General features: G+C 34.9%; 2 protein-coding genes across 7 annotated transcripts in view; both read left to right on the top strand.

Moving 5' to 3' along the window:
• Positions 1 to 11,746, top strand: part of Umad1 (UBAP1-MVB12-associated (UMA) domain containing 1) — a 244,594-nt gene extending 232,848 nt beyond the window's left edge. For 3 of the 4 annotated variants that reach the window (XM_074064687.1, XM_074064690.1, XM_074064689.1), the window contains one exon: positions 4,826 to 6,643. In XM_074064687.1, the coding sequence (XP_073920788.1) occupies positions 4,826 to 5,083 (258 nt within the window). In that variant the 3' untranslated portion in view covers positions 5,084 to 6,643. Of the gene's footprint in view, positions 1 to 4,825; positions 6,644 to 11,588 lie in introns of those variants that run through there. The other variant, XM_074064688.1, reaches the window with a different exon arrangement.
• Positions 1 to 12,809, top strand: part of Glcci1 (glucocorticoid induced 1) — a 399,609-nt gene that overhangs the window by 209,121 nt on the left and 177,679 nt on the right. The window contains exon 1 of one of the 3 annotated variants that reach the window (XM_074064683.1): positions 4,901 to 5,040. The exons of the other annotated variants lie outside the window; for them this stretch is intronic. Coding sequence (XP_073920784.1) covers positions 5,013 to 5,040 — 28 coding nt within the window. The 5' untranslated portion in view covers positions 4,901 to 5,012. Of the gene's footprint in view, positions 1 to 4,900; positions 5,041 to 12,809 lie in introns of those variants that run through there. 3 annotated transcript variants of the gene reach the window in all.

Genomic DNA, 12,809 nt, shown 5'->3' with positions numbered 1-12,809 from the left:
TCCTATTTTGTCAGAAAAGTAGGAGTCTGGCCCAGCTGCCCACAGGAAGGAGGAAGGTAGCAATGAAGGGCTAGAGGAGAGAAGAGGAAGGTAACATATGTTTTGTGAAGAATGAGGGGGAGACAGCCTACTGGGGAAATACGAACTGTTTTAAGGTTAAAGATCATGAATTTCTGTAAACTAACTTTAAAACCAGCTTTAAAAAAATCAGTGAAACAGCCTTTTGTACTTTCAAAACCAGAATTGAACCAGGATTCAACATTGAACACATTGTTTCTTGCCTAATTCCTTTCTCTTTCCTTTTTCCACGGCACCCCTCTCTAATTGGCTAGTATAGTCCATTTTCCAAGAATACATGGAACATTACAGAAGCAAGTGACAGCCTGCTTACTTCCCCTTCTTCACTTGCATACATTCAGCTGGAGTTCTGAAAAGAGGAAGTGTGGAGAACTTAAATCTTTTTTCAAAGAAAGATGGGAGAAGCAGGAAGCACAAGCAGGTGGAAATAGCAAGGAAAAAGAAAGAAAAGGGAACAAATACTGAAAAAAAGTCATGAGCAAGAATGTGAACTGAAATGATGTCATAGTCTAGGAAAGGAAAGGGAATAGGGAAAATGTCTTCTTTCTAACCTAGCCTCCTAGTTTCCTATGCAAACAGCATTGTCCTTGGACTAGGACCCCTCACTAAGAGAGGAAACTAACACCTAGGCCACGTGGAAAATAGAGGTCCTTTGTGAATTCATTATCTCCCACCTAATTTATCTGTATCTGTGGCAAAGCGTTCTGGGCTTTTGTTTGTCTCTTTGGCCTAAGCCCTCAATTTTCAAATCAAGTCTGGGCTTTGGTGGAAGCTCAGTGGTAGAGCACATGCTTTCCATGCATGAGGCCCTGGCTTTGATCTCCTGTACCAAAAATTAAATAACAATGAAGTCAGTACCTATCTGAGAAACAGAGGAAGTAGATTTGGTTACTTCAAATCGCAGTGCTGCCGAAATAAATAAATAAATAACAGTACAATAAAAATTAATTCAAATAAAAATACATTATAACAACTAAAAAAATATTGAATGATCACTTACTTTGTGCAGGTACTGTTCTTGGTACTGGAATTTGCAATATAATTTCTCCCAAATGAAAGGAGATACTTGCTTAGAACATGGGTTGCAGGGAGCCAGTCCTCTGGATTTTAACAGCTAGCCACACATTTATTAGCAACTAGCTTATTAGAAAAAAGTAGGAAGTTTGAGTACTCTGTGCTATGGCTTATATCACCTTCTCCTAACCTCTGTCCTCTGATGCTCCTAACTCAGATTTGCCCCTCCACCTCAGCCCACTAAGAAGCTGATGTAATGCAAGCAGATACCAGCTGAAGCCAGAATAGAATGGATAACTATCTGGGGAGATAATGTAACAGTGTTGCTTGTTCAGGCTATTGTTCAAAGAAGACATTAGAATTTAAAGAGCTTAATATTACCTTTTCTTTCTGTAACTCGCTTCCTAGAAATATGCTTGATATCCTTCTTTGTATGTAAGTCAAATGTGTTGGATGGGTGTTTTATACCTGGTTTCATATTATTTTAATAGATTCTGTTGCTATTTTGGTTAAGGATGGTTTCTAAATCTTAAAGCATCAATATTTTACTCTTATAGAACACCATTTCATCTCTGAGACATGGTCGCAAAAACAGAAGGCTTTAAAGGATGCCAAATATAGTGATTTTTATATTAATAAATATTCTTAATTTAGTCAGATATGGCTAAGTACATGAGGTCTTTGTTAGTGAGTTTGCAAAGTTGGCACCTCCTAATAGATTTCATGGTGGTTATTGAGCTTTTGTGCCAGGAAAAATGTAGTTGTCTGTTCTTAAACCTGAATTTCTTTGCTTTCAAACACCCAAGAGTGAAGTTCACAAGGATGCCACAAACCTTCTGTTACTCTAGGGAAGTGACTATTTTTTCTAAGCATTTACTGAAAAGTGTTATATGCCTTGTATTCTTGGAGTGTGTTTTTTCCTAAGCTGTTAGAAGATTTTTCAAATTGAACCTCATGAATCTTTACAGCTCCTCCTCAAGAAAGAGAAGAATTGGGCCTGTTAAACTCTGAATTATTTGAAAGAAAGATAATTAGAATGTAAGGAACTCAAATTAAATTTTGCCAGTCCATTTTAACAGATTAGTTGATGAACAAGAGATTGTTTTTATACAAACATATGAAAACATCTCACTGTAAACTTTATTTGTTGTAATAATATAGACAAATTTATTTTCCTCTTAAGTTTGCAATATTCTGACTGGCATATTCATATTTAAGCCATGTAAGAACAAACACTAATTTGAAAAATAAGTAATAAAACTAGATTATATGAAGGAAATTTTATACTCAGAACATTGTCATAGCATTTACGTGAAGAAAATTAATCATAAAAAATAAGGATTTTGCTTTATGAACATATTTGAAGTAGTTTTCTAAAATTTGGCTATTAACCAAAAGGTTAATTGATTCTTTTCTTCTGCTCCATTGTGGTTAACATACTAATTCTTCCCATTAAAGACCCATTTTATTATGCAAATGAAAAAAAATCACAAGATGTTGTGTCTGAAAGAGAAGGCGGCTTTTTGCAGGGATACTCATGCACCTGTTTCAGCCCTAAGCCCCCACCTCTGCTTCCACTGGCTGCCACACTGGAGACTTAGTGATCAGGTTTAGTGGGTGTGGGGTCCTTGAATTTTGACTCATTTTCTTTGTGACTTACTCTTGCTTTGCCTTATAATTTTTCCCCTTCCAGCTCTCAGCATGCCAACAGCAGCTGCATCATGGCACTCACCCTGCTGCCAGGAGGGCAGGCAGCCTCCTTGAGACTGTAACGTTGCACTGCAGCCAACTGTTAAGAGAGAGATGCTGGAGTAATACATACAGCACAGCTGAAATTCAGATCATTCTAGGAAGCATTGCTAGAACACTTTGTCCATGGTATTTTTAAACCAAATATTTTTTAAACTTTCATTAACTTTTATTTATGAAAAATTTAACTTACACAAAGAAAGAATACTGTAGTACATTCCCACATACTTTCCTAACTGCTTCAACAATTATCAACTCAATTATCTTGTTTCACTATCTGTAGTGTTTTTCCCATGGTTTTATCATTCCCAGGAATAAATTTATCTTAAATTACAGTTGCTTTGCTATCCTTTTTCAGCATGTCATAAGATACTTTCTCAGTCCTTTCTTCCTAAAGGTAAAAGGTATTAGAATGTTTTTTCCCTTTTAAATTAAGCCAAGATAGGCTACTTTAGTGATTTATTTTCTAGTACTGTCCCATAAATTTTCAAGGCTTTTGTTCATTTGGTCAGTCTAAAACATATCTGTGTGGGTAGGCTCTTAGAATACATAGCATTAAAGAACCTTGGACTTGATTCTCAGTATTATCACTGACTAGCTATGTAAACTAGGACAATTTCCTTAACCCTACTGTGCCTCAGTGTTCCCTTATCTTAGACTGAGGCACATCCACCAGCGCTGTTGTAAGACTTCAGTGAGTGAATACATTTAAACAGCTTAGATAGAACCTAACACAAAGTAAGTGTTCAGTATATATTATTTGGTGTCATCATTGTTGCCATCTTCATCATCAGCACCACCATTCACTACATACTGTTTGCTATCTTCATCCTCACCATCTTCATTGTCAACACCATCACTATCTTTTGTCCCTCACAGCTCATTGTATGGAATGGAGGGCTGAGGCCCAGAGGAATAAACCAACTACCTTCAAATCAGAAGGTAGTTTTAACAGGAGAACATGAACAAGAAACCACATGTTTCAAACACTTTATTGTACTGGATATAGTTTAATATAAGCTTATGCTCAAGGAATAATGCTCTGGTGGATAAGAATGATTTGTAAAGGAAAGGAATAATGAAACCATGAACAGAGGATGAAATATTGCTGCTGGAAGGTAGAGCCTTAGAAATTGTGTCTTTAGGAAACAAAATATTATGGGTAATATATACCTCCTTTTTAGTGGAGGAGAGATTTCAGGAATGCTTTTGCTTAAGAAAGAAGGTGATTTGGCTAAGGAAACTGAAAAACATTCTGTTCAGAAGCAAAAAAGAGAAGTTCAAGTATAGGATGAGACTAACTGCTCTAAGGAAGATTTGCACCTGAGACTAAGATAGAAGGCAAGAATTAAAAAGAAAAGATTATTTGAAATACCAGCCTCAATGTCAAACACAGAAGGGGTAAATGGATTCTAGACTTGTTCTAGCCAAATAGAATCTGATATTCCTAACGTTTTTAATTCACTTACTTCATTGTTTTGCTTACCTGCAAATATTACTTCATTTAATCTTCATAACAATCCTATGATACAGATACTATCATTGCTGTCATTGTATAGCAGAATACATTCATCCAAATCTCTGCTAGCCTTTGAAATGAATCCTAAACTCTCCTATTACTCACATTGACCACCCATAGCTCCCTTAAGTACAAACTGGCATTCTTTCTGTTTTCTTAGCCCAGGTAATGTCTACAAAGCCTGTGTTTGCTTTCCAACCCTATGGATGCTTTCAGGTTCTGCTGAATACCCAGCTTTCCTGTGAAGTGTTATATCAGGGAGTCCAAAGTAATCTTGCCTACTTTAGAATGTTTATGAGGCAAAGTGCCTAGGATATTATTCGGTGTTTCCAAATGTATTCAAATCTGGGAATATTTATATATTCCACATTAATCAACCTTTGTGATATATTGATGCCACATTTACCACTACTAAGCCTCACAGTTCATGCAGTCTAAATGTTTGAAATATGTATGTATTTTTAGACTGGAAAAGAAAACTCATCCAGTGTGACTATAGCAGACCCTGAGATGGAAAATCAGGCAGGCCAGACTCTGGAGAACAGCTCACTAATGACCGAGCTCCTGAGCGACGTACCCTTCACCTTGGCCCCGCACGTGCTGGCAGTGCAGGGCATCATCAGCGACCTTCCTGACCACTTACTCTCCTACGATGTCAGTGAAAACCTATCACGATTTTGGTATGATTTCACTCTTGAAAATTCAGTGCTCTGTGATTCATAATCTTTATGTTTATTTGTACCTAACAGCTTTAAAAAAAAAAAAGTTTACTATTTTGTTTAACCTGCTTGGTGTTCTTTAACATTTCACTCTTGAAAGACCCCCAGAAAAGCAAGGGTCATAAAGCAAACAAAACATTATTTTCATGTTTTATTTTTCAGAATAAAGTAAGTTTATATAAAAATTGAACTTCAGTTCAAACTTCTCTTCCATAAATAATAAATATAAAAGTGGAGCTATCGAGGTTTTATGAAAGGAGAAGTTTACTTCAGCTGGCTCCCAAAATGTAATACTGTGAAACAGAACTGAGTCTTTTTCCTTGGTTACCACAACTCTGCATCCTATGCTTGGAGTGAGTGTGAAGTCTCTTTTCTGGTTCAGAGAAAGCTTGAGTTCATGCTATTCCCTTTCTTCTCCAGTGTTTATGAAGGAGTTCAGAAAAAAGTTTCCAGTTAATTTCTTCAGTCTCAACTTAGACAAATTGATATGGAAATTAAAAATACTCCTAAACAGCAGTAATAGTTTGCTCAAAACCACTCTGTTTCTTCAGTGACACACTTCCATTTTTTTAGACCCACAGAAACTCTTTCTACCTGGGGATTCCCCTGTGCCCACCTTTGTTCTCCATCTCTTCACCCCCTCTCCTTGCTTCTGCCTCAGTTGGCGTTTGCTCTCCTTACCACAGATGTTCCCATTTTATGAAGAGATCCATATTTTCAACCCCTCACCTCCTGAAGAAAAACATCTCAGGATGATGCATAGTATTGCTGATAACATCCTTATTTAGAAATCCACCCGCCACAATACAGATGGAAAGTTTTACTATTGTAAATACTCCACTCATTTTCAACTAGAGACTAAGAAAAACACCTAGATAGGACTTTTAGTTCTTGGATATCCATTATTTATTCCAAGTAAGAATGAGAATTGCCACTGATCAATAAACTATTAAGGGAAGAGGTAAATTGTAATAGAGAACTTCTATACCATGGGAAATTTAAGTCACATTCGTTTTGATTAGTAGCAATATAATTTATTATTTATGTGCCAAAGTTTCAGATGTATTTTTTGTAAAGACAATGCCATAGCAAAACTAAACACTGTGTGTAAAGGTACATAATTTTAATGTGTTATATGTTTGTTTAATAAATGTGGCATGGTCTTGATAAAAATGCTATATTATTAAAAGTTAAAGGAATATTTATATTGACAAAAATGTACTTCATTTACAATTGAAGTTAATTAATTTATTCATTAACAATGATTAAATTATATCTTTTCATAAAAAAATTAGTCTAGGAACTATGACTTATTAAGATGTGAACATTTTGTAGCACTTTTTGTGATGGCCCATCCTTTTCAAATATCCATGTTAATATATTTTTAAAAAACTAAATGTGAGCACATAGTAAATTTGTCTAATGTGTTAAGTTTTGTCTAAAAAAATTACACATTTCACTTAAATTTATGTCTACCATGTTGTATGTATGCTAATAAGTACTTTGTCTACAAACTTGTTATATTCAAATAAATGAATTAAAATAAATGAATATTTTGATAATTTTCAGGGCCATAATATGGTTTTCTTTGCATTATTCGTATCTGAATGAAAGTTATGGATCCTGTAGGAAGCAAATACTTAAGTATATAGTTTGTGTAGTGCAGAGAAAAACATGCAATTTCTTCTTATATGTAAATTTTAAGGACTAACATGGAAAGTGGTAAGAACTTCAATCCTGGCTAAATGGAACTAGAGGGATTTGAGAAAAAAGACATGACATCTAGGAAGATGTCACCACAAAATCTAGTAAAGACCAGTGTTAATGATCTATTTTTAGCAAAAATATTGTGAAATGGCCACTTAAATCATCTTATCTTAAACATTAATCAATGTTACTATTTTAAAACCTAAAAACACAATAGAAACCAACCAAACAACTCCATTTACCCAGGAGAAAATTGAAGCCTAGAAATATTAAATGAATTAAAACACCAAGTTAGTGATAAATAAATGTTTACTTGAATACTGTAAATAATTATAATATAGATTATAACAAAGCTATAGGATATTTGGGAAAGAGTCAGGCATTAGAGGCAGCCAGAATTTATGATTATTTCTTCACTTACAAGCTGAAGGGCTTTTTACTCTGACCCCTAACTTCTGGTGTCCTCGGTTTTCTCACTTATTAAATAGTAATTGTCCATACCTTGTAGAGTTGTGTTGGGTAATAAGTGATGTTTGTCAAATGCCTGGCAACCTAACAATTGACACACAGCCATTAGTACTCTGGGAAAGGGACAGTTAAAATCTCATTATTAAACACACACACACACACACACACACACACATACACACACACACACACACACACACACACACACACACACACACACTAGTCTAACACAATGCCTTTTAACTGAACTGTTTAAAGACTTAATGTAAAAAATAACTATCTACATTAATCGTAGATTCCCACCATCCCAGAATTCTTTTAATGAAAAATATTCCTAAAAGTTGACTCTTTTGCCTTAGCTGAAAATTCATAGTAAACACTTTTTTCCTTAGTATCAAAGATTGTGATTCTTTTCTTTAATATAAATAATTATAAATTACGATAGGTATAGAATGTTTGATTTTCTGAATTTTTTCTTTCTCTTTCTCTCTTTTTTTTTTTTTTTGGCAGTAATAGGGGTTGAACTCAGGGCCTCATGCTTGCTAAGCCAGTTTTCTATCACTTAAGCCACATACCCAGTCCTTTTGCTTTTAGTTGTTTTACAGATAGGGTCTCCAGCTTTAGCCTGGACTAACCTTGAACTGTGATCCACCTGGCTGTCTCTGGAGTACCTGGGATTACAAACAGGTACCAACCACACTCAGCTGTGTTTTTGTTTGTTTGCTTATTGAGACTGAGTCTTGTGTAGTCCAAGCTGGTCTGTAACTCACTATGTAGCCCTGGCTGGCCTCAAAAATCAAGATCCTCCTGCCTCAGCCTTCCAAATGCTGTCATTAGAGGCATGTACCATCATGCCCACTTCTGAATCTAATTTTTAAACCTGATGTAGATTTAGGAAGTTGCATATGTTCTTTTCCAGCTTTCTTTAATGACTTTTGCCTTTTTTCCTAAAAAGAGAAGCAATTCTGGCCAATTTATTGTTTGGTTAATTAAATTTTAATCAACTTTAAATTGTTAACATTAAAATGTTAACAGAAGAATACTTCTAATTAACAATTGTAGACACCCACAATAGTTTTTTAAGTAAACATTCATTGATGCCAATACTTTTTTATTCTTCCTCAAGTAAAATGATAAACTGTAAATAATATGAAAACAATTCTATATTTCCCAAAGACATCATTTCTTATAAAATTATAAAGGATAGGTGAAGAGTAGCAAGGAAGTAATGTCACTCATGTTCTGAAACAGTGGTATGTCAGCCTAACCACCTCACCTCCCATGATCATAATTGATCATCACTAAGTGAGCACTGCCCTCAAGAATCTGAAATTGAATTTGTTACTTTCAGAGATTATTGCATCACCTTATTGATCAAGTTCTTAATGGCAGTCACATGAAATAGAAGTGTATTGGATACATGATTGAGAAATTTGGGTTTGTGAATATTACCTTTAGGGCATTTATGGCATATTACTGAAAGCATGACCTAAATGTTATTGGGAAATCTAAGACTCTCAAAATAAGTCTAGATAAATTGATTTTAAAGGTAAAATATTCTTCTGTTTCAAGAAAATGATTCATTATGCCATATGGTTTGGTGAATAGATGTCAGTAAAAGAAAAAAAAGATATATTGATTGATGTGCAGGAGCTCTGTTATAATCAATATAGCAATATGTTAATCATTTGTTTAAAATTCAAATAACGTTTTTATTTTAGAATAGTTTTAGATTTACAGAAAAGTTACAAAAGTAGTGTAAAGAGTTCCCTAACAAGTTCCCTCTCTGTTGACATTCATCACAAGAATCAACATTGGCATACTGCAATTAACTGAAATCCACACTATTCCAGTTTCATAGTTATCCTTTAATATCCTTTTTCTCTTCTAGCATCCTATCCAGTATAGGACATTATGTTTAGTCATTCTATCTCTTTAGACTCCTCTTGAAGCCAAGGGGAATCTAAAGAGTTTGTTTCAGACTTTTCTTGTAATAGCCTTGACTGATTGAGAATAGTAAATACTCAAGTTGGATTCACCTGATGTTTTCTTATAGTTAAACTGGGTTATAGAGTTTTGGAGAAGATTATAGAGGTGAAGGGTCCTTCAGTGAGACTATGTTATATCAAGAGTATGGTGCATGTTATAAATGTGACTTATTACTGATGATGTTAACTTTGACCACATGGTCAAGATAGCATTTCCTAAGTTTCTCTACTGTGAAGTCATTTCCCCCAACCTTTTTAAAACTCCAGTCTTTGGGCTTAAATCACAAAGCACAGCCCATATTCAAGGAATAGGAAATTAAACTCCAGCTCCTTGAGGGGGACATACTACATAAATTACTTGGAATCCTCTGCATGAGAGATTTGTCTATTCTCCCTAAATAACTTATTTACCAATTACTTATTTACATTAGCATGAACTCATGAATAGTATGTCTCTATTCCAAGTCTAAGTCAGTGGTGGCCAAGGGACACAAGTCACATTTTTGTAAAGCTTAATAAAAAAAAATTAAAACATTTTACATGGGAAAGATGAATACCATCTGATATTGGATATGTAATATCCCATGGTTTCTTCAGAATTCATCTTCCTATGTTTATCAGATATGTCTTCTTTACTTGCCGTGACTACGACTACATACATATACAGTCATGAGCCCTATTATAATGACATTTCAGTCAATAATGGACCACATATATCATGGTAGCCTCAAAAGATTGTAATGAAACTGAAAGATTCCTGTTGCATAGTACTTTTGCTGTCCTTTTCCTATGCTTAGATATGCATAAATATATAAATACTTACATTGTGTTACAGTTCACTTCAGTGTTCTGTACAGTAACATGATGCACAGTTCAGCCTTGGAGAAAAAGGCTGTACCACATAATCTAGGTGTGTAATAGGCTATACCATCTAGGCTTGGTAAGTAAACCTGTGAGGTTCATGCAACAGCAAAATCACATGATGATTCATTTCTCAGAATGCATTCTGACTCATGCTGCACAGCAGACCTTCCCCTGAAGGGCTGCAAGTCTTGGCATTGTAAATAGAGCCCCTTATCCTGCCTCTTTCCCAAGACGATTGCATCCTATACACAATGCCATTCTTCAGCACATGGTGTGGAAATGAGATCACAGTGTAATCGTTTTCTTCTTTAAGTATTCTTTAAGGATCCAAGAAAACTCACAATAATAACTTTCTTCTATAATAAGTGCTATTATTTTTCAGCAATAATAAAAATAAAGTTATGGCTCCTCAATTTTCTAAGAAAACAAAAATTACACCTTCAATTTTTAAGTACCTTTAAGAAGCAGTAAAAAGAAAATCAGTCTTCTTTCCTGAGGGAGAAGTACCTAAGAAACTTTAATTTTACTTCTGATTAATGAAAATTCACTGTGTGCTAAAACATAAAGTTAATGTCATCAAATTTCAATTAGGAACCAAAAACTCATTCCAAGCAAAAAGTATCTTATTTTGTCCTTGGAAGAAACCTGAATATAGTTCTTTGTTAAGAATTTTCCCAGTCCAATTTTCACCCTTACAAAGGAAATAAATGCCTTACAATCAAAGGTAAAGCAAAAGATAATTGCATCCAGAACAGCCCATCAGTAGGCTAACTCTGAACTAGCCCTGACAGACAGCTTGTTACTCAACCACCCAGACCAAAAAGGGAGTCAGACAAGAGACCATTTCAGAGGTCAGTTGAGACTGCCACCAGGGATGTACACTCCAGTGGCTGACATCTGGGTTCTACAGCTGCCAGGTCTGCCCCTTGTGTGACCACAGGTGTTGGTTACAACTCTGAGGCGCATGGAAGGAGGAATGTGGTAATGTAACTTTTATTGTGTATGTGTGTGTATGTTTTAATTTTGTTTTTCAAAGGGTACATAATTTATTTTGTTTTAAAATTAATGTATTTCTGCATAACAGCTAGGAACATTTGGGAGGCTAGCAAAGAAGAAGCTTTTGTTCAAGTACAAGGGCAAAACAAAGCTGAGTTCTTACACCTACAGGGTACACTGTTAACATGCTGTGTGTGACATTGTTAGCTCAATCATTTGAATAGGCCTTCTCAGGACAAAAAAGAAACAAATGGAAGCAGAAAAGCAAACAGGGAGTTGGTCTAAAATAAAAACTAAATATTCTTCTCTCCTATAGTCTTCCCCTTATCTCCATTTTGGACTTTCAGGAGAATGTGTGTTTATCCATACATATTTTTGAGCCTGGAACAGACTGTATGTAGTCTTCTATCTCACACTATACCAGCTGCAGCCATCAATTAACACAGCTTAAAACAGGAACACTAAACTTTCCTCTTCCCCTTGCAGGAAACTTGGCTCCTGTTTGTGAGGATAATCTGAAAGTTTCTACCTCAAGTAAATTCTTGAGTTGCCTAACTCTAAAGATGCAGGCAACAGTGGATGAAATAAAGATAATTAAAGGAGGGAATGACAATGGTAAGAACTGCAAAGAGCCAATCAATAGTCAATAGAATTGTTTAAATGTGTCCCTACCTCCACAATTAAATCCATACTTCCAGTTTTTTGCCTCCCCTACAGTCTGAAATTAGAAACTGAATTTAATGGAGGAAGGAATCTTTGGCTTTAATCTGCATATTGAATCTCTTCTAAAGAGAAATGCCTGAGCCTTTTTTAACCCATCTTTACTACTTTTAAAACCAATGTGTTCTAAAATGTTTTTTCATTGTATCCTTCACATATCCCACCAGTAAAAAAGATTTCTGAAAGAATTCATGAAGAATTTTCTTAATACAAAGCAACAGGTAAACTGAAGAAGCTTTTTTTCAAGGTACAACCACCATGCCCCATTCCTCTTAACCTGGGCTCTTTCATTGATGTTCTACTGGATTTCTACATAGCATGTGATAAATCCTCAGTCAGGATTTGTTGAATGAATGAATGAATGAGCCAAAGAAGTACATCATTAAATTATCTATAGTTGAGATTTCCCAAAAGCAAAGGAGTAGAATTTCAAAATTTTCATATTTTTCTAACCTCCATAAGGACTGTGTTTGTGTAGATGAAAGAAATGCTTAGTTTACCAAGCTTATAAATTGTGCCTTTTGTCTGTTTTGGGTATTCTCCCTGTTTTTTCAGGTGATGTTTTTCCTCTGTCCATAATGTATGTCTTAGACAATATAGTATATTTTGGTGCTATGGATTAAATCATTTGAGGTTTTATCTCTCTGCCCAGTTTCTCTTGTGAGTTCTTGGTTATGTTTGCATATATTCCTATCCTAGAGTTTATTAATCCTATTTGATCTGTCCTTGAAAAATATTTTTCCTTTTTATATGCTTTTCTTCAAGTGCATGTATGTATTTTAAATGACCTTCTTATAGAAAGACACTTTTCTAGAAGTAGTGTGCGTTTTTTTTATAGTTTCCTGTATATTTGCCTTACATTTCCTACTCAAATCAATTCCATTCCTTTATCATATAAACATGTTTAGATCTTTCCCATTTATGAATATATTTTTCTTCCCTTTACAGTCAAGCTTCTTGAGAGAGTGATCTATATTTATGTCCATA

The sequence above is a fragment of the Castor canadensis genome, chromosome 2, assembly GCF_047511655.1.
Source record: "Castor canadensis chromosome 2, mCasCan1.hap1v2, whole genome shotgun sequence".
Lineage (NCBI taxonomy): Eukaryota > Metazoa > Chordata > Mammalia > Rodentia > Castoridae > Castor > Castor canadensis.
This window is presented reverse-complemented; position numbering and strand designations above follow the sequence as displayed.